The 21,736-nt window shown below is 36.4% G+C and overlaps 2 protein-coding genes across 4 annotated transcripts; both read right to left on the bottom strand.

The window, feature by feature from the left end:
* Nucleotides 1–3: 3 nt before the first annotated feature.
* On the bottom strand, nt 4–12,025 carry gramd1c (GRAM domain containing 1c). Of its 2 annotated transcripts, none has more exons than XM_079863966.1 (18): nt 11,827–12,025; nt 11,029–11,127; nt 10,591–10,726; nt 10,345–10,445; nt 10,101–10,196; nt 9,936–10,016; nt 8,378–8,502; nt 8,117–8,276; nt 7,237–7,405; nt 7,022–7,159; nt 6,064–6,182; nt 4,975–5,117; nt 4,754–4,857; nt 3,253–3,423; nt 2,978–3,047; nt 1,876–1,995; nt 1,686–1,791; nt 4–1,430 (listed from the first exon to the last, which is right to left on the bottom strand). In XM_079863966.1, the coding sequence occupies exons 2-18, from the start codon at nt 11,116–11,118 to the stop codon at nt 1,362–1,364; spliced, it is 1,998 nt and encodes a 665-aa protein (XP_079720092.1). In that variant the 5' UTR covers nt 11,119–11,127; nt 11,827–12,025; the 3' UTR covers nt 4–1,361. The 2 variants fall into 2 exon arrangements, with proteins under 2 accessions (XP_079720092.1, XP_079720093.1); XM_079863967.1 differs by having other exon boundaries at nt 7,246–7,405; nt 11,827–11,991.
* Nucleotides 12,026–13,678: 1,653 nt separating this feature from the next.
* atp6v1ab (ATPase H+ transporting V1 subunit Ab) lies at nt 13,679–20,778 on the bottom strand. 2 transcript variants are annotated; one of them, XM_079863651.1, is made up of 15 exons: nt 20,657–20,778; nt 19,156–19,248; nt 18,857–18,985; nt 18,532–18,746; nt 18,168–18,305; nt 17,926–18,077; nt 17,489–17,651; nt 17,290–17,398; nt 17,080–17,202; nt 16,878–16,992; nt 16,676–16,739; nt 16,365–16,568; nt 14,988–15,082; nt 14,710–14,881; nt 13,679–14,138 (listed from the first exon to the last, which is right to left on the bottom strand). In XM_079863651.1, the coding sequence occupies exons 2-15, from the start codon at nt 19,235–19,237 to the stop codon at nt 14,046–14,048; spliced, it is 1,854 nt and encodes a 617-aa protein (XP_079719777.1). In that variant the 5' UTR covers nt 19,238–19,248; nt 20,657–20,778; the 3' UTR covers nt 13,679–14,045. The 2 variants fall into 2 exon arrangements, with proteins under 2 accessions (XP_079719777.1, XP_079719776.1); XM_079863650.1 differs by having other exon boundaries at nt 16,878–17,202; nt 20,657–20,753.
* Between the last annotated feature and the right edge of the window lie 958 nt (nt 20,779–21,736).

The following is a 21,736-nucleotide window of genomic DNA, read 5'->3' as shown; positions in this document are numbered from 1 at the left end:
ATTGACAGAATATTTACGTCGCGTGACGTCATAGAGGACATCTGCACATCCGCAGCCTTTAAAACATCAAAAAAGCTAGTTTTCTGTCATTTAAATCAGCACACATGAAATAAAACAAACTATAAAGTAATTAAAAATGTAAATGCATACTTCTTTGGGCATGTTGTCACAGCCTATGGAGTAAGACAGCATCTGTTTAAAGGCACTGTTTTGAGATGAAGTCAATGCAATAATGTTGTCATATTTGATGTTACCAACAAGATCATTAAAAAAAAATCTCAAAAAAGAAAAATGAATCAATAAAATGTAAACTTCACAAACTGAACATTTGAATTTTATTTATAAATAGTTTCAGAAGAAATGTCTTAATATATTCAGAGAAAAAATAGACATCTATACACAATCATCCACCTAATGTTTCTCTGTTTGGAATGCTTGAGTATAACCACACAATTTTTTTATAAAACGATTTTCCCAAGTAAACATTTACATGAATGTGTCAACACAGAGACAATACAGTCCCTAAAAGCTGTTGAACAACCAAAAGTGGTATTTAAAGACGTGTAAACAATTTATAGGTAAAACATCACTCATCATTTACAGTAAATGTCAGAGATTTTATCTTCTCCATATGAACCTGTACTGTAAGACATTATTAAAATCCCGATGAGCATTCAGAACTTCAAACATTCTACAATTTTAATATGCACAATCATTTGTAAGTAGTGATCCCTGCATTAATAATGTTTTTTAAGGTGCAATCATTTACAAATTCTTAGAGGTATCTAAAGACAAGAGCGCTGTCTAAATCAAGACAAAAAAGCCACATGAGGAAATTTTAGGCAGATCTTTAACATGTGAACCGGGGGCAACGGGCCTGCATTGCCCCCTGCATAATCAAAATGAAGGACATGTGCAACTGCACTGAATCCATTACATATCTGAGAATTAAAGCTTTTGTTGTAGTCCAGAAAAATGGACATCATATTAGCATCCGGCAGTTCAGAACATGATCACGAGAACCTTTTGTGTTTAAACCTGCTACATTGCTGTTACCTTCACTTCAGCAATATCAACGATAAGCAAAAGACACTTTTCTCCTACAGCTTCAAGTTCAAGTTTGCAAATTCACGAGGAAACTCGCAAGATTTAGTGTGCTAGTGCGAAGATCCCATTCAAGACAAAAACAGCTTTGACAATTTAAAAAAACATCCAACCACAAGAAAAAAAGCCCAGAGAGATGATGAACATGGCCACGAGTCTGCCCTGGGGTGACTAGCCCTATGGCAACACTCCTCAGCGAGGACAGGTCTTATGGGAAGAATACCCTTGTGTTGTCAGGTCGCCAAACCCAATGCCATTTAAAGCTGAGAGGAGGACCTGTTGTAGACCTGAAAGTTCTGCTGAAGCACCATTAGAGAACTGCGTAGCTGTGAAGAAGGAAGCAGCAGAAATATAAATAAATAAATTACATAATAGACCTCTTAGCCAAAAGAGATGACAAATGTAAATGTAGCAATAGTTTTGACTAACACCATAAGATCGACATTTCTGGTCAAGAACTGCCAAATTGGACAGGAAAGAAGTCTCACTGATGAGTAACGGTGAACAACCACAGTTTGTTTTGCATTTATGTGTCATTGAAGGATGGGTTGAATAAGAGACAGTATGGCACCCAAACATACTTGTTCAAGAAGGTTAATGGAGTCCTGCAGTACTGCTTTCAGTAGTTGTGCTTCCTCTCGACTTCTGTGTGGCATACCCTGTCTGGGCCCTAGGTCAGGTGCCAAACTACATAAAAACAGTTAGTAAGTCAATGTTGTTCATTAAAATGTACCAAAAGCAAAATACAATGTCTTTTGAAAGAGCCTTTACCTAGACACCACTCTCTCCTCCATTCTGTGCTTGGTGTTCAGATACATACGATGAGCGACATCTTCCATGGCCCAAAGTTTAAAGAACAGCCCCAAGTTCAGAACCACCAGAACGAAAAGTCTGAAAGGCAAAACAATGTCACATTCATAAGCACATTAAGTATTTGTCTCGTACATAATTCTAAATGACCATGGTTGAAATGAATAGTCTTCCTTCCACGTTTCACACCGCAGATGTAAGCAGTGCATATTTATGTCAACAGGTTACAGAATTCTCAGATTCTCTATTTCTATCTCTATTTTTCTATTTCTGAACTAAGCAGATAACGTATAATATATAATTGTATAGTATATAATCTCTTGCAATATATGCTAATGTAGTGATGGATTTTTTTTTTTTGACAATACATCTGAGATACACAGTGAAAGTTTCTGGAATTTTGGGTTTCAAACAAACACTTTCTATTCATTAAATCTGACTGAATCTAGATTGTTTAAGTTGTTTATCAAGTTAAAGTTCTGTTCCATGTAGATTTTTTTTTACCATTTAGGTGTAAATGTGGTCCCCTTCAAGTTTTTAATAACTCTCAATAGGCAAATTCTAATAACCATTTTAGGATTTGAGATTTTTATTAAAGAAAAACTGTAGTTACGTGGTAATGTTTTGTAGCTCTGTTTACACAGCAGAAACACTGTTAGTGACAGAGCTCTAAATCCCAAAGCATACCTTTCTTTACACATACGCAAGTTGTACGCATAGCTTTTCAAAGTATACTCCATTTCACGTTTATGCGTACACAGGTGGTCCACAAAAAAAAAAAAAGCAAAAAATGATTAATTTTTTTCTTTAACTACCTTGTGAAATGATGGCCCTGTAGCACTGTTGCCACCATGTGGACAAACTAATTAGTGCAAAAGAATCAATGCGCATGTGTGTGTTTAGAAAAATCAGGCTGCGCATGTACAGTATGCGCATACTGTAATGATACAAAATTTTGATCATGCACACTGTACACGAACCCTAGCATACGCGTAAAAACGGCTTATCTTACACTGCTTATGTATGAGGTGTGAAACAGGGCTTAGAGTAAATGAAGCCTTACATTAAGCTCATCCCAATTACAATTGAAGTGATGTTCCATCTGTGTGGTGTGTTCTTTATGTCCATGGCACCTGTAATGTAAAATGCAATGCAAACAGAATTGTTTTAAGTCTAAAACACAATATATTCATGTTTGCTTGAATATAAAAAAGCATAGACCACCAAATGAGCACATCTGATTAGTATGAGTATCTGTTTCTAGGGGCTATTAGTATTTTATGGCCAGTAGCAGAGATTTTGGAATCAGATATTTTAAAAAAAAAAAGATATTTATACCCATGGTGCCACCTCTCTGCTGATCAGAGTCAGTGTTGTACTGCTTCCCCGGCTTCTTGTGTTCCTGTAGGGTGCGACTGTAGGTTCTTCGCCTCCTGCGCAAACCACTCGTCTTCCCAGCATCTCCGCTACCTTGAGTCAACTCTCCCTCCTCTTCAAGCAGCTCTGCCTCTGGGATGTGCATTGTGAGGTAAAGATCATTGTAATTGCATTAATATGAGAGCCTGGAGGTCACTGGATTGGTTAGAGATCTGGCTTTTGGCATCCCTGTAGTTTTGCAATTAAATGGAGAAAATGGCCTTGCAGGCAATGGATCCAACTGATGCATTTCACCAATAGGAAATGGACACATCCATGCTGTTAACAGTGCTCCCAAGACACTCAGAGCAAGTCACTAATGTTCATTACTCATTCGATTCCCTAATCCAACATCCCATGGCACAGAAGCGATTAGCCAGCTTTCTTTTCTCAGTCGATAAGAAAAGTATTGTGGAGTCTGCTGTTCTGCTCACTTTAATGAAACAAGAAACACTTATATATTTTAATTAGTGACATTAGGACATGTAGAAAATGGCCACATCCTACAGACCATGAAGTTAAAGTCCCCCTGCTGCAGTCAATTATTTTATCCCTTAAAACTCATCTATGATAATCAAAATGACATATTAAAAAAAATCCTGTGAAAATGTATTTTTATGCTTTAAAACAGCTTGAACGTAACACCCTTGCTTCACTTAGTATACGCAGAACCATGAATATGCAAATTTGGCCCCGCCTCTACTCAATCACACCAGCTCGGACTACTTGATCCCACTCAGTCAACTATAGTAAACGCCACACAATGGCAAGTGGAAATATTGGTTTAAATCAGCCATATATGTTTCAACCAGGAACTTGATTCAGAAGAAGTATAGAAAGAGCTAAATATACAGGGTCGTCTACAAGCTGATGTAATAGAATGTTAAAGTGTTTTATATATCGCCCTCTACAACGTCGGGTTGATATGATTAGCCTTTGGCTTGACTACATTATCAAACAGCTGATAATATGTTGCTAATGTTACACAAACCATGTTCCCGTTTGCCATCTCAGAGTCACACAGCTGCCTTCTAAAAATTTGCATTCTTAGAAATGCTTTGAATAACTTAGAACATCAGTGGAGAAAGGCATATAGTTCATCATAACATCTTAATATACATCATATACAAAATTCACCCGCTATATTGTCCTTTCTTAAAGGTGTTTTTGTGCTCACTGATAGGAAAAGCCCCACCCGGGATTGGTTACATTTTTGTGACAATAGGAAACGGTTTCAAACCACATTTTTGAGACTGTACATTGCAGTTTTAAGGAGAAAATATTCAGCCATGGGTTTGTCTTAAAGCATATTGAAAACACCACATGGACATATAAAGAACAATAAAATTTGGTTTTCGATAGATTTTTTCAAAGAGGTAAAATAGAGTGTTAGGGAGGGTTAAAAAAAAAAAATCATACTAACCAAGATGTCTAAAGTAGTCTTCAAGGCCACTCCAGGAGTTTTTGGTGATAAAGGATTTAACAAGACCCCAGGGCTGCTTTTTGTATTTGACATCAGTGTAAATCCTGAACAGAAAGAGATCACGAGTTCAATTATTTACTAAATGGCTCTCACATCAAGAGATTTCAGTGCCATAGCCAAAACGAAAGAGGTTAGACACACAGATATTAAGACCAGCTCACCTGAGTCTGCACTTGTGCTTGGAGTTACGGATGATACAGAAGCGATTCTGAGTGTAGAAGTAGTCATGATAAGGGACATCATGCGTGTAGACCTCCGAATCTATCATGTAGTACTGACCCTCTCGTGACTCTTTATATAGTGTCTAGAATGCACAGAAATCAGAAAATATTCCACTTACACACAGAGGCTGCATTCACACAGCAGCACAATACAGCTGTCAGTCCTGTTTGGATTGCTAAATATGGTCCTGTTCATACACGGTTTAGTAAGGCCAGAAATACAATATCTCTTTTAAATTTTGGATAAAGTGATCCTTAAATATTTACGACTGGCAAATAAATATATTTCCAAATATAAAAACGTAATCTTTAAAGTCACCTGTATGTCTAAGTCTATATTGACTAGCACTATCTGTCACCGTGTTTACATTCATTATATGAATGTAGTCATTAGGCCAGTCACCATTATAGCATTTAAACCTTATTGTGATTATTCAATCTAATTGACTGCATCGACTTTAAAGTGCAATCAACTAGATCAAATAATTGGAAGAAGGTGGTTTTGTAATTACGGTCATTTTCTTATAAATGTTAATTGTTGCATAATACAATCAAACCAAAAACTGTCTATTGTCTAATTAACTGTCTTACAGAGAACAGAACAGTAGTTATATACTTTGTCATTCTATGCGTCACAGAACAAGAGCTGAATACTCTATGCAGTGGAAATTACACTGGCAAACTGCTCTATAGTTTTAAGTTGAAAAAACTGACAAAGCACACACAACTAACTTGGACGTGGCAGTTTGTCAGATTTACAGGAGTGACAGATGCTAATATCACAAAAATAACAACCACAGCCACAGCTCCTTCCTGCCATCCATGTCTAAATATAAATGTGGTATAACCAAATACTGCACTTTAACTGATAGTGCAAACAAAGAAATGCAGCCTTTCAATAAGGTTGTTAAACCGTTTTTAATATTTGTTTGACCACAAACCGGTCACTTTTGAGGCTCCTGTGTAGGAAGTAAATAGTGGTGCAGCTCACTAGATTTTGTGACAGAGCCATACAGTGGCGAATCTAACCTGGTTCTCTGTGGCAGTGGAGAACTTTCCGACAAGGGGGTTAGAAATAGTGATGGTGTAGTTCAAAGTCCTTTTCATACTGCCAGAGGCCTCTCTTTGCCAAGAGGTAGAGCTTGCACCTGTCAGACGATATGCTTTCGTTACTATAAACAGTATGCCAAAACAATATGTGCAAAAATCCATTATTTGTTATCATTACCGGTGCACAATGCAGGATTTATAAACTCGTACAAAAATAATGCCTCTCAATCATTACTTATGGCCCCCTAGAAATGTGTGGTGCTTGTATCTGTGCCTGCATTTTCATATTTTCTTCTTGAACTGCTATGCTCAGTACATTTCTGGGCTGCAACCTTTGGCCATTGGGTGTGTAACCCTAACTAATAACGTTGTGCAGAGCAAGTGAGGGTGGGACTGTATCGTCTGTGTCTGAAGCTTGGGAAGTTCTGTTAAGTTGTCGTGTCTCAACACAAAAACAGTTCGCTAATGTTGCTACTGACTACTATCTGTAACTTGACAGATTACTAGGCATTGTAATTACATTTTTGTGATGACATGTAATTAAGGTTTATTAGCGAGCTAGACTGAAGATGGCTAAATTTGCTCGCAAACAACAGCCAGTCATCTAACTATTAGCATAACTGTTCTTTCATATAATGCACAAAAAATGCTATTTATGCATGATGATAAGCACAATAATTGAAAGTTTCTCAGTTTCTTGAGACAGTTGGGCTGCATGTGCAACTGATATTAGGGGACAGGGCTTGCGCTTATGAGGGGCCAAGTGTGAATGTTGTGTTTACCAACAGTAACTGAAAATCATGCAGAGTGCACCTTTAACTAATACTAAAACCATTAAAAATTGTTTTGGTAACTGAATCAAAAAAATAAAAACTTAGAAATGATAAAAGCACATAACAAAACTACTAAAATGTAAACTAAATTTAAAACCAAGTACCTGTGATCTTCCTGACATCCATAAACCTCCGCATGAAATTAGAATCGGAGAAAAGCAGGTCAAACATCTTCTCAGCGCTGATGTGAAAGACCCGGTTCACATACAGCCTTCCCTGAGACACAGTCTCACATTCTTCCACTACAAGAAATCAATACTAAAGTAAACTAAAAATGCATCAACACAGCCATGGAATGAGAAACAGGCAACATACATACTCATCTCACCCTCCTCCAGGCTGTCAGATCTGCTGTTATCAGAGAGCTGGTCTTCATTGGCATTTAGATCCAGAGAGAGAGAGGAGCGTTTAGACACTCGTTCAGACCCCGAGCGGTTTAATGACAGATTTGGACTGCGCTGATGGGACGGGGTACTGAGAGAGTCGTCCTATTGAGGGTTTAACACAAATATCAACAACTATACATGAGCTCTACTTTAAAGACTTTGCTATAAAATCTACTTTTCTTTCTTTAAAATAAAATAAAATGCTGACTACATAGCTTTATATTCAACAATTTAACAAGTTGACCATTTGGTAGGGTTGGGTAATATATTATTGACAATATATTCACAAAGACTGTTCTGTCAATATAAAATTAATCAACATCAAGAATATAAATTATTTTATTGTCTTTTATTATGATATATTTTAAGAATTTAAGTTTCTTAAAGTCTGTTTAATTACACAAATTTACACTCAAAATCATGAGCATGTTATGAGTTGGTAAGTTCAATTAATTTCAATGAATCAATGGAAAATGTCTGTTTAACTGAACTGGTTCAAAACTCAGATTCATTGATTCTTTTGTGTGTGTGTGTGTGTGTGTGTGTGTGTGTGTGTGTGTGTGTGTGTGTGTGTGTGTGTGTGTGTGTATTTGATTAAAATCACTCAAGATGTTTTAAACGTACTAAATCTTTCTTTTTTTTTAAATATTCTAAAACTTTTTCTAGCAAAATTCTCAACAAGTCCCTTAGAAAGCAAGTGAAATATATATATATATATATATATATATATATAAAAGCCCAGCCATATGGGTCATTAGACAAAGCATTTTAGGAAGAATCCATCTGCCAAGGGAACTATATTTATCGACGTACCCCTCCATTTGCTGAGAGCATGCTTTGCAGTCCAACTGAAGACTGTGTGTCGTCTCCCTGTGTTGTGGTGGCCTCATAAGAATTCATCTCCCCTTGGGGAAGACGAAGCGATGTGGGCCTTTCTGGCCGACCGGTGTAATCTTCTCCACGCATATTCAGACTGCAACAGAGAGATGGGACCTGAAATCCTGAAAGTAACTAATCTCTCATGTCCAAACAGCTGTTGGCATGTGTAGATGTGAATGGGTGTGTGTAGTTAACCTGGGCAGGGCAGGTGTGACAGTATCTACTGATCTTTGTAAGCTTTCCATTTCATCATGACTCAATCCTAAGTCGTTGCCATAATGCTGCTTTATCATCTGCAACAGCTCCAACTTGGTCAATTTCTGCAAGAGAGGAAAGTTACATTGAGCAACATACACTTACTTATTTCCGTCCCTCCTATATGCACTTTTTGTCTTATAAAAACTGAAACTATTTACTTAAGCATTTCTATTCAAGTTCCTGTGGTGATATTAATCTAAACCAGCACATAAAACAGCCCTAACCTGCTCCACACCTCACTGACCAAAGATCAAATCTGCTGGAAGGGCAAATGACAAGCAACAGTAACGTGAAAGATGGAGATTTATGAAGAATATTCCATGATAATGTATGGTTTCGCAGTAGCAACGATAAGTTTGCAGAAAACTAAGTTACGGTTACCATAGAGAAATAAGGCGTAGAGACGTTTCAGCGATGTAAATAGACAGTAACGTTATCAGCGAACATAAGCAAGAGTTTGTTCGACAAAAAGCAACCGGAAAACTTCAACAAAAGCCATATGAAAAAGATATTCATATAAAAATTCTTCAATTCTCAGCAGCGTCGTGTGAAAAAAAGTTTTCCAATAAGCGCAACGAAATTCTAAACAATGTTTCAAGGCCGTATGGCACGGACACAATCACACAACAAACCGAAGAGAAAACATTTTATGGATGTATAAACCTCCAAAAATCCCCCACCTATTTAGAATTACATCAAATATTCAAAGAAGCGGCTAAAACTAGAATATGTTCTTTAATCATACGCTAAATTATACGGTCAGTAAAGGCTCCCCGTAGGGTCACCTACCTGCTGAACGCCAGTAACCTGTGCGCTTCCAGCGCAAGACTCATGCTGAAATCAGGAAGCCACGAAAGGCCACCACTGCGCCGCCTAGTGGTGAGCTATTCATTGACTTTAACAGTAGGACTATATCTGGGTTTAGTCGTTTATCTCCATACTAATTTTCCTCCTGTAATTTCAGCATTGTAATTCTGCGTGTATGAGAGGCAGCATTTTCTCTGTGCAATGTTTTCAGACGAAGAACGTCACGCCTCAATGGAGGTCAAAGAACTATGTTCAAGCTACCTTGTTAAGTGTACCCTACTGGTTTAGGTTGTTTACACTGAAGCACATCCCTGAACGTGGGTCTATAGGGTATTATTCTGTCTGTTTTCCTCACATGGTATTAATATGCCACATTATTAATCACCCTAGGCTACCTAACACAAATAAATAGTTTGTGTTGGCTATGAAGACTCACTGAACACTAAAATTGATATTGGACGGGTTTTTAAGAATGTGTTCATAATTTTTTTAAAATAATTTATATCTGTTTCAGATCATATTTGAGAATAGGCAAAAATTGTTTTGTAGAGTAAAAACATACAGTAATTTACAACCAAGATGATATGCATATTTTAAGGAATTATTAGCTAAATCATCTGTCACAACACATTTTTGAACAGTGATAGTGAAGTTAAAAAGGAAAAGTACTGAAAAAGAAAGAAATTACCTTCTCCATTAGAATATTCTGCCAAAGCCGAAATATACTCTGGTAACTTTTCTCCCTTGCTGGGAATGAGCTGAAGAACAGCTGTGGAAAATTCCTAAATAAATCTTTCCATCTTCATAAACACGACAAAATTAAGAATTAAAAACATTGATCGTTGAACTTCACCTTTTCTGAATTAGTACTGATCTGGATAGCATTTGGTATCCATTTCGCTGTTTTCTCTCTTGACATTGAGGTGACATCCTTCATATTTACCATGATCTAAGTCAAAATCAGGTTTATTGTCATTTTTTTGCAGAGCAATGGAATCTATAAAAGAAATTCCTAATAAAGCATCTCAGATATGCTCACTATAGGTAATGGCATGATAATAATTCATAGATTGACAAAGTTTTATTGCACAACTCACTTTTGTACCACGAAAAACATGACTGTAGAAACAAAAACAATTCTCTGTAAGGTAGATGCGGCCTTGTAACAAGATATCCTTCTGGAGAGCACAGGTGTAGTCTAGGAAAAAAAGGGATCATTCAAATCACATCTAATATGATTATACAAATATTGTATAAAACACATTTTTTTTTAGTTGATTATATTAAAAAAAAAAAAAAAAAAAAAAAGTGTTTGTTTGCAGAACTCCCTCTATCAGTCTTACCTGCAATTAGTTTCTCAGACTCAGGCACCTCTCTGAATAATTTCCGAAACTCGTCACTCCTCTGTTTATAACTACTGTACAGCAATGCTTCAGGTGACTGAGGTGCAGCTATGCTCTGCCCACTGACTTCTGGACCCTGTGAGGTAAAATCACAGCAAGTAAATAAATAAAAATTAAAAATATTAATAATATTGTAATATTATAATAATAATATTTGTGAATCTGTGTAATACATACTGTAAAAGCAGCAATAGCTTACTAATATCTCACAACATTTAGCAATCAATGCCAGTTGCGTAATCTCATCCTGATACAGTGTCTGTAATCTTTTGCAGGACAAAGTACAGCAAACTGTACAAGATAATTCTGCTTAAGATCATATCTATAAATTAAAGTTTATACAGTGTTGCCAAGTAAAAGCAGCATGTTCAATCTCACCTCTTTCTCTTCTGTCCATCTGACTTCCCCAGACTGACTGTTCTCCTGTGTGAGCTCATTGCCCATCTCTTGCTTTGGTATTTCGGTCATGCCTTTCGCCTGGTGAAGTAAACTTGAAGGTAATGATGTTTTACCAAACCACTTTTTGAATAATAATGGTCCGATTGATCTACCAGCTTTTTGTAAAACCAATAAGCACACAAAAGTATTTTATTTGAATCTGCATTACAAATGATTTAATTATTTAAAGCTTCATTCTTAAAAACAAAACAGACTACTGTGTGAATAAAGTTTCCTTTTTTGTTCACTGTAAATAAAATAAAAAAAAGTTGCTGCCTTCAATTTTTAAGTACAATCAACTTGAATTACATTAAACTGACTGAAAACGAGTTGAATCTTGTATAACTTATTTTAAAAAGTTGAAAATTGCTTAACCTGTTTTGAAGAGTTAAAACAATGTAAAAACATGTTTTCATAGCTTATAGATCATATAACTATTTACAGTGTTCAGTCTTAAAAATAAAGGTTCCAAAATTTGCCACAAGGAAGATCCATCTTAAGTTCCTCAAAGAAGCTTTAATTGAACAGTTCTTAAAATAACCATTTTTCTTAGGACATATTAATAATGTGAATCCTTTTTCTACTATAAAGAATCTTTTGTGCAAGGGTTCCATGGATGATAAATGTTCTTGGAACCATTGATGCCAATAAAGAAAAGTGTTGACAGAAACATTACAGAACATTGAATGTATTAAATAAAAGACTTCAGAAGCTTGTTCTCATAGACAAAATACATACCTGAGAAGGTCGTGTTCAGTATTAGTCCTGGTTACATCCAGGTGTAAGAGCGTTACCATAAGCTTCAACCGTCGCCGATATTCCAAATGCTCGTAAACTTTCGACAGCAGTGTGTCGTCGTCAGCGTGCTGCAGTCTTGTTGTCTGTCTCGTTGTTGAGAGTGAGACCGTCCTACTCACACCTGGCAACCTGTACAGTCAGATTCTACCAGCTCATGAAGCAACATTCGACGCTGAGAACAAGCACACTTTTGTAATTTACATATTTTACGTATGACATAGGAGACTCTTTTTTTGTGTGAAGTCCAATTCTTAGAAAGCTTAAATTAAGCATAACGCTTAAACTGGGACTCTGTAAAAAAGGAGTTGACAAAACATTCAATTTAAAATTATATTTTATTTCTTTACAGATTAATAAAAGTTTAAATGTAGCCTATCATTTTTTATTAGTCTTTATTAGGCCTACTTAAGGCTATTTGCAGTGTCTGTTCAGTTTAAAATGCATATTTAATAGCCTATGTTTCTGTTTGAATCCTATTACAGATACCTAGCAATTTTGACCGCACTGTTTGTTAGGCTAGCCTATCATGCTCGGAAAATCAAGTTGATATGACAGATATTGGCGTGACATATTATTTTCATGGGTGATGGATAAGCAAACATAATGTGGTGTAACATTTTATAACTGCTCCGGTTGAACAGTTTTATTTTAGGCAACAATTTTAATCATTAAAAGAATTTCTTTAATTAAATAGGTTTATGAGGTTGAGGCACTTTGGACATCTTTATTAATAAGGTTAGATTTACCTGTGGCATTTGATATAAGCTCTAACAAGATAGTAAAGTCAAACCTAATCATAGACAAGATAGTTATGGCTGTTCATGTATCACGTGGAGATAAGACTGGAAGATAGAAAGTGTTAGAAATGTATCAACAAGAACTCAGGGCAGGAAACTAAGACGAGAAAATGCAGTAAGACCAGTTATGCAAACTGACATCACACATAAGTATATACCCTAAAGTAAATATGGCATAGTAAAAGAAGACACCTCTGCTTAAACATGACATTCAACCTCTGAGAACATACCAAACTTGAAGGGTAAGAAATTGCATAAGTAACATTGCCAAGAATACTGATCCATCAATATTTGGATGTATTGTATAGTTCTTATCTAAAGTAATGGCTACATTTGTAACCTACACGTTAAAATTGAGTTTATAGGAGCAAACGGTTTCTTTTAACCTATAGAATAGACAATGATATGGCATTTCATATCACACCATATGAAAATGGTAAGAAGTGCATTGTTCTTGGCTGCACAGTGACTGCAAACACAACACCACCCAATTTATTTTTAAAGTACTATTTACACAGTACATACTTCAAAACATGTGTAAAATGATGACTGCCTAAAAACCTTCCATGAGTAAGACGAGGGTGATGGTGGCAAGGAATATATTTTCACGTATTTCATTTTCAGAGATTATCACTTGTAGCCATGATAATCTTTCTTGCTCAAGTTTTATTCATCAAAATGGCTAAAAGGCTTAATTTTCATTAAAAGAAACTACTACAAGCATTCTATTTGAACATGCAAGACCCAAAAACGCAGCCAGAAATACTGTAATTCACAACACTTGTAAATTCATTAATATTTATTTAATTTTTCATGACTCAAACACATTTTCATGTGAGCAGTGAAGAGGAAGTGTATGGCATCCTCCAAAAAAATATACAGGACAATACTGCAATAAACAGCCATACCAAATTTTGTAAACCATTAAAACTGTAAATATATCAGCTTTAAATATATCGAACCTCTGAAGTCATGTCTTTCAATCTTCTGTACAGATACAAATATAACAATAATTACATCAAATGATTTAATAACATCTATATCTATGGAGAGGATGGTAATATATAAAGAAGAACTTGGGCAGAGCAGAAGATTTAAAGAGGAAAATACAGATTGCACATATACACAAATGCGCGCGCACACACACACACACACACACACACACAAACAAACAAAAGGTATTGGGCGGTACCTCAAGAACAATGGAGCATCTATAACACCACACGATGAATGTAAAGCAGTGGAATGTATTAGACAGAGAAAAGGGACACTGACTGTGGGTGTGTTGTGCGAATGGGGTGGGGGGATTGGTGGTTTCTGCTGCCCTGCCCTGAGAATGATGGCTAAGACAAGACTCTTTTTTTATTCTTCCAGTGTACGGAAGGAGTTCTGCATGTCTTCATGGAGTTGGCCGTAATCAGCTTTGATCTTCTCCTCACCCTCTTTCACAGGGTCCTGAAATGCAGTTACAGACTTTAAAAAACATCTTGAAAATGGAATATAATGAAAAAAGTTTTAACTAAAATAAAACCATTTAAATATATAGAAAGAAAAAGTCTTTTAAATTGAATCTTGTTTTTATGTTTTATAAACAATTACAATTATTCAACAAAATAATGACTCTTTCATAGTGGTTTCTCTAACAGTCCAAACTAATGGTTTACTTATAGTTGAAAGCATGTTAAGCTTGGATAGCAGAAAGTATTTTCAAATAATTGTAAAATTTTAAAAATATATTAAAAATTATTTAAAATAATTTTAATATTTTCAAATAAATCACTTCAGCTTAAAAAAAAAAAACGTACAGATAATATTCAACCTCTGGCATGCAATATGATTAAATTGCACTGTTTGGCTTGTTCCTGATACTTGTGAATAATCAGCATAAAAGAGGAACCAAACTATTGACAAACCAAGATAATGGAAGTTCTAATAAATCAAGTGGCACAGACTATTTGGACACATTTAAGGTGTGATTCATTTCATCTGGGACGGCTCAAAAACAATCAGTGTTTACATCATGTACCTTAAATTTCATGGCACTGATCCTGTAGAGAATTTCTCCCATGTGCTCCCGGATCATGGACCAGGTGATCTTATTGTCGCTCTGTGCAGTGGTTTCTACGGCATGACGTGCCATATCATAGAACGCAATCATGTTGGACAAGATACCTACCGTCTTATAGAACGGACAGAACCTGAAAATGAAATCGAATGTTTTAGTTCCACACTATCCCATTAACCCGAATGCGACAAAGCTAAATAATCATCAGCTTATACACATCACAAGCATGTGTTCACTACCTGTCATAAGGTGTGTATCCATTTTGCTGGAGGAAATCATCCTTGATCAATTTGGCAACTTCCAGTGTGATCTTATCAGTTTCAGCCAATGATGCCTATAATATAAATAACATGTGTTGTATGTTCCAATTTAACTGACTTAATAATAATACTACCGGTACATAATAGGGCTGAACGATATTCTGTTTTAACATCGACATCGCGATGTGCGAATGAGCGATAGTCACATCGCCGGAACATGCGATGTGAAGGGTAGTAACACCCATAGTGTATTAAGAGAACGGTAGCACCTGGGTAGCACACAGTAAACATGAGTTTGTTGTATGGCTTGTTGCTGCGGTGACATTTGCACGTTCCGCGTGCCTGCACAGTGATTGGTTCGCTGTGCCGCAGCTCACCGCGCTCACAGCCAATGTTCACTGGCAATCCTATAGCTAAAAATGGGCGACGAACGAAGAGCATCAGTCAAAATCAGCTATTTGGGACTATTTCGTCTACAAAAAGGAGGATGTTGACCAAAAAGAGGTGCTTTGCTGGAGTGTTATAAAGTTGTGGATGGTTGTCTTTTTTAAAAAGTCTTTTATTTTTCGTGTTCGTATTTATGAGGAAAAAACAATGTTACGTGACAGTTCTGAATTACGGACGCAACCGTTATGAAAGCGGCACTAAAAGACTGCTTTAAAACTTTCACAGAGACCTCAAACAGAAAGCACAAAGCCTTTCTTTAAAACGAATTTCATTTTGTATTAATTGTATCTTAATTCTAATCAGTGTTTCATTATCCAGTTTCCTGGATTTAATAAATAAAAAGTAAATATAGCAGACATAATCACGACACGGAGGCGCCAGCGCCTGAACTGGAGCTTAAGCTATCATCCATGAACTGAAACTCAGCGTATAAGGTAGCCTACTCGCACACCTAAAAAATAATAATAAAAAAAAAATAATAATAGAAATTTATCTATATCTCTCTCTAGAGAGAGAGAGAGAGAATAATATATTTTTTTTTACTTATTTTGAGAAATTATAGCCTAATGAACAACAAACATCTGTTAAGAGCACCACCACGGATTGCGTAGAACGTTCACCGAATTCTGACAGAAATATGTTCTAATTTTGGAATAAAATATTAAGTGGCCTTTTTGTCACTTGTAATGAAGCATGCTTATTAGTGAAATTATTAATATCATGGAATGGTAATTATTGACTTTAGCCTGGATGGCTCGCAATATCGCAATATATATCGTTGGGAAAAAAATATCGCAATGTAATTTTTTTTCCAATATGGTGCAGCCCTACTACATAATAATACTACAAAATCAATCAAGTGTAAGCGATGTGTACAAACAGTAAACACACATGAACCCACAAACTCACCTTCCCCACAAGCTGCACAATCTCAGCCAAGTCCTCCTCTTCCTGCAGGATCTCTTTGGCTTTGGTACGCAGTGGCACAAATTCAGGGAAGTGCTTGTCGTAGTACTCATCCAGAGCTCTTGTGTACTTGCTGTAACTAATGAGCCAGTTCACTGAAGGGAAGTGCTTTCTCTGAGCCAGCTTTTTATCCAGACCCCAAAACACCTGAAAGACAGAATAAGAAATAATATGAACTTTGAGACGGGTTTTTGTTTCCACCATAAGCAAGTATTAAGAGAGCAATGAGAAGAAAATCTAGAATCTTCACTTACTTGCACAATACCAAGCGTAGCAGAAGTCACAGGATCTGAGAAATCTCCACCAGGGGGAGACACACTGCAATTAAAACAAAAGATGGAGCATATTAACAGTAACATATTTTGTTAAAAATATATCAAATATAAAAGAAAAAGAAAAACTTTACCAAAGTAAAAAAGCAAATGAAGAAGAAAAAGCATGGAATCAAGTACTTACGCTCCCACAATGCTCACACTGCCCTCTCTCTCTGGGTTACCAAGACATTTAACTCGGCCGGCGCGCTCATAAAATGAGGCCAGACGTGCTCCGAGATAGGCAGGATAACCGCTATCTGTGAATGAGAGCACACACAAACACAAATTTAGTTTATGATTTATAATATTTTCCGTGGTGGCTGAGATGGTCACAGCACACGTACCAGCAGGCATCTCAGCCAGACGACCAGAGATCTCCCTCAGAGCCTCTGCCCATCGAGAGGTGGAGTCAGCCATCATGCTCACATTGTAGCCCATATCTCTGAAATACTCAGACAGCGTGATTCCTAGATGGAATAAACACCCATAAATGATGAGAACACAGCAGCTATATTTAAAGTGCACATTATTTCTATATCAAATATTCTACAAACCTGTGTAAATAGAAGCTTCTCTGGCAGCCACGGGCATGTTGGATGTGTTGGCAACCAAGCCCGTTCTCTTCATGATGCTCTCCACCTTACCATCCACCTCCATAGTCAGCTATAGGACAAGAGAACTGTCAATCAACTATACTGAACCTTCTATTACAGTTTATGTGCTGTTGGTTCAATAATAACTGATGCTACTCACCTCAGGGAAATCTCGGAGTACTTCAGACATTTCATTACCGCGCTCCCCACAGCCCACGTAGATGATGACATCACTGTTGGAGTACTTAGACAGGGACTGAGAGATCACAGTTTTACCACAACCGAAAGCACCAGGGATGGCTGTGGTTCCTCCCTGCACACATCTGTCGAATCAAACAGGGAAAACTAAAAGATCTGTTGAACCAAAACTTCTACTGTACTTAATTATTTAAACCAATTATTTAACCACTCCCATTTCTGTAGTCATTTATGACATTTATTATTTAGACATTTATGAAGTCTTTCATTATTGTAATTGAGAAAAATAGGCTAGATCCATGATTTGTCCATTTTTGTCATTTGAAAATTTAGTCTATTTTTGAAAATTATGGAAATATTAACATTTATTATTTAATTATTTTATACAACATGACTCACGGAAAAAGGGCGTCCAGTACTCGCTGACCAGTCAGCAGAGGGTGATTTGCAGGAAGCTTCTCAGTGACAGGCCGGACCTGACGCACGGGCCACACTTGCACCATGGTGAACTTCTCTTTCACTCCCTCAAACTCCAACTCCAACACCACATCCTGACAAACACACACAAGCACATTGACTTCCATTTCCAAATAATTAACATTTTACTGTTCTTCACAAACTTAACCTGTTACTAGGCTCACCGAGACATCATAGTTTCCAGGTGGAGCCACATACGAGACAGTTCCTCTGCTTTTTGGTGGTAACATTATTTTGTGTTTAATAAGAGAGTTTTCAAACACCATTCCATAGATGTCACCTCCGGTGATGTGACTGCCAACCTGTGATGGACACAGAAACAGCTTCAAATCACTCAAACATTTGATTTGATTGATCACCTGACAGCACCTGTTGGAGCAATTTTAAAGTGGTAATTTCATATTTTTCCTTGAGGTCCACTAATAATGTTAGTAAAGTACATTTGTTTTTCATATTTCACATCATAATATTGTGATGCCTCCATAATTCAGTACCTTAACTTAAAACTAAAACTAATCATTCACTTACACGCAAGCTCTTGATTGGAGTGAACTCCCATTTGAGATCACGGTTAAGGGCACCAATGTTGACTCCTCTGGGAATGTAGATACTTTGAGTGAGGTCATTGATGTCTTTGAGGGGACGCTGAATACCATCAAAGATTGAACCCATGATTCCTGGTCCTAACTCCACAGAGAGAGGTTTCCCTGTGCGCAGGACAGGGTCACCAACGGAAACACCAGCTGATGAAAGCTCAGGAAAACAAATAAACTATATAATAGATTCTACACACCGCATAACAGCAACCGTAGAAAGTGTGTCCTTTAATAAGGTAGGAATAGGAATAGGATACATGTCTCTTCATAGACCTGGATGGTGGCCATGTCACCCTCCAGCCTGATGATCTCTCCCACAAGCTCACAGTGACCCACTCGCACCAGCTCGTACATGGCAGCTCCTGCCATACTGGAGGCCGTCACCACTACAACACAATTAGAGAGTCAGTAACAATAAATGGAACCTTCAAAATGACTTATGGACAGTTTAACAATAATAAAAAATTAAATACAATAAAGCTCTGTTTAGTCGTGACATAATAATACAAATAAAACTAAATAAAATACAATTTAAGACATCTGAATTTCTACTAACCAGGTCCAGATACACCATGCACATATCCAAATTGTCCCTCCCGCTCCTCATCTTGGATCTTGGGCAGCTTGGAGAAATCCATTTTGAGTGTGTCTAACACAAAAAAAAATTCAAAATTTAAATAAATAAAAATACAATAACAAAATATAAATTGAAAAATCAGTGTAATTATAGAGATTACTATCTGGATTATTTCATTACTTTCTTAATTTTTTCCGTCATCTTTTTACATATTTATATCAGAATAATTTGCAGTATTTATGTTATCCTGTGTAAAAAGCCCATTTATATTTATACAAGCAACATTTATATAGGCATACTGTGAGACAAAACATGTAACAGCGTCACATGACCAAGAGCACATGACACTGACTGTAAAAGAAACCAGGCGAGGAAGTGGGGAAAATAGACAGTTGAGCAAATCTGGAAAAATTGTGTTTTGTTGTGCCATATTTGGACAAACTGAACAAATCCTTTTTAATTTGAGAACTACAACTAAACACCTTAAATGGTCTATAAAAATAATGCATTGCACTGACACATTTATTCATAAAAATAACCATCTATTCCTGTTATTAAACGCCTCAAGAGGAACCAGTTGAACTTCCAGGTTTTTGTGAATTTATAATCACATGATGCTTCTATGACATCTGGGATTATTGGGGACGAATGATCCATTTAGTATGAAGCATGTTCTCTACAGCATTCACAGCATATATGAGCCCAACATCGAGGGGAACAACTATGAATTTGAGCAACAATCCTACATAATAAATAGGATAAAAAAATAAAATAAAACAGACAGAGCTGACTTTTGAAATCATGAAATAATAATAGTAAAGTACTGTCAGTAAAGAAAAAAGAAAATTCCTTAAGGACATGTGGTCTGCAAACATGCTGTTGTTGACTGGAGAGAGAGAGAACAGCAGACAGTGGTTGTCTCATAGTCAAAAACAAAAAACCTCTGCAGAGATAAAGATTTGAAGATTAAATATTAAAGTATATTAATATTCTATAAACATTTTAATGCTTGTGTTTGTTGCAATGGAGATTGCGCTGCGAAGAGATGCTGCATGATCACATGATCACGATGCTGCTGATACGATTTGACCTTTGCTGAAAATCGAAGGTATTTTTTTTCTCTTGAAAATCTTGATATTCGGAAACCCGTGAGGAAATCTATCCAGATGATATATTGAAATCCCCTACAATTTGTTTAGCATTCAAGTGGGATATTTCCCAGTGCTGCAGGGGAAAATAAACATGTCACGAGAGATGACTGAGGCGCGCGCAGATCCGAAGCGAACAGTGATTCAGCGACACAGTGTACACAACAGCACAATAAACTGTTAAATAATGGTTATTAAAGAATAAATAAACGACAAAGAAAATCTAAGGAAAAAAAATCTTATAATCATATTTTCAGCTTGATTAACCTAATACGTACGGTATAATACGGTCTCAGCACTAAAAAAAAAATGATAGTAATTTCCAAAAATACCTCAGATAATGAGACGGTCCTGTGTCCAGATCCTTTGGTGAGAGATGAGACGAGAGAAACGAGAAAAGTCAGCTGACTTGACTTCATTCAGTTGAGTGCTGACGTCACGGCCCGTTCTCCCTCTGCAGAGTGAAGAGTCTTTGCTTTAAACTTCACATCGCCCCCTACTGTGTGCGCCGTTGCTTTCTATTGTTCTCTGGGTCACAAATGTACATCATTTTATTTCTAAAGGAATTCTTCACTTGAATCCAGCAATCAAAGTAAACAAAGCGGTTTCTCTTATTAATACATTTCTCCGTTTTCTCACTGTTTTCTTTAGACTATGCAAGAAATCAGAAACTAACACAATAGTGTTCAAGCAAAATGTTAAATCTTTTCAGGGATCATTTTTCTTGGCACAAATCTTTACTTGAGACATATGGCATATATCAACTCTGGCACTCAAGGTCCACTTTTCTGTAGATTTTTGCTCATTATTGAATACAAATTAGCCTATATATGATGAAATTATAGTAATACAGTGTCTATTAAATTACACAGTTTTTAGGTAATATAATCTGGTCACTTTTTTATTACTTTTGACCTAACTCATTAATCACATTGTTTTGAATAGAATTTTTTTTTTTTTTATTCAACACTTTGTTATCAACAACGTGAAGTGCATTAAGTCAGGCTTTCTCAAACAGGGGTTTGTGTTATAGGAACAGCAAAATGGTTCGTAAACTGGTGAAAAGATAATAATTAATCAAATTGTAAGAAAAATATTTTTACATAAAAACAGTCAAAATAAAACTTAAAAATAATAGCCTATATGCTGTTTATTTTTTGCTTTGGTTGGTTTTGTCTAGATTCAAATGGAGTTATTTGGAAAAGAGAGACACAGGGCAAAGAGGGTATACTATACGTAAGTCTCAAAATAACAAAAATATAATTATATAATATATAAATGTGTACTACACATTCAAAAAAGTCAGTCATAATGATTGTGGAGTTGTGTGCAACCATGCAGTTAATGCAGTATCATAACACACAAAACCAGATCTCCTTCTCTGTGGATTTTATTTTAAGGGATCACAAGGC

This window comes from Squalius cephalus, assembly GCF_949319135.1.
Source record: "Squalius cephalus genome assembly, chromosome: 25".
Classification (NCBI taxonomy): Eukaryota; Metazoa; Chordata; class Actinopteri; order Cypriniformes; family Leuciscidae; genus Squalius; species Squalius cephalus.
The sequence above is the reverse complement of the archived record's forward strand: the minus strand, read 5'-3'. Positions and strand labels throughout refer to the sequence as shown.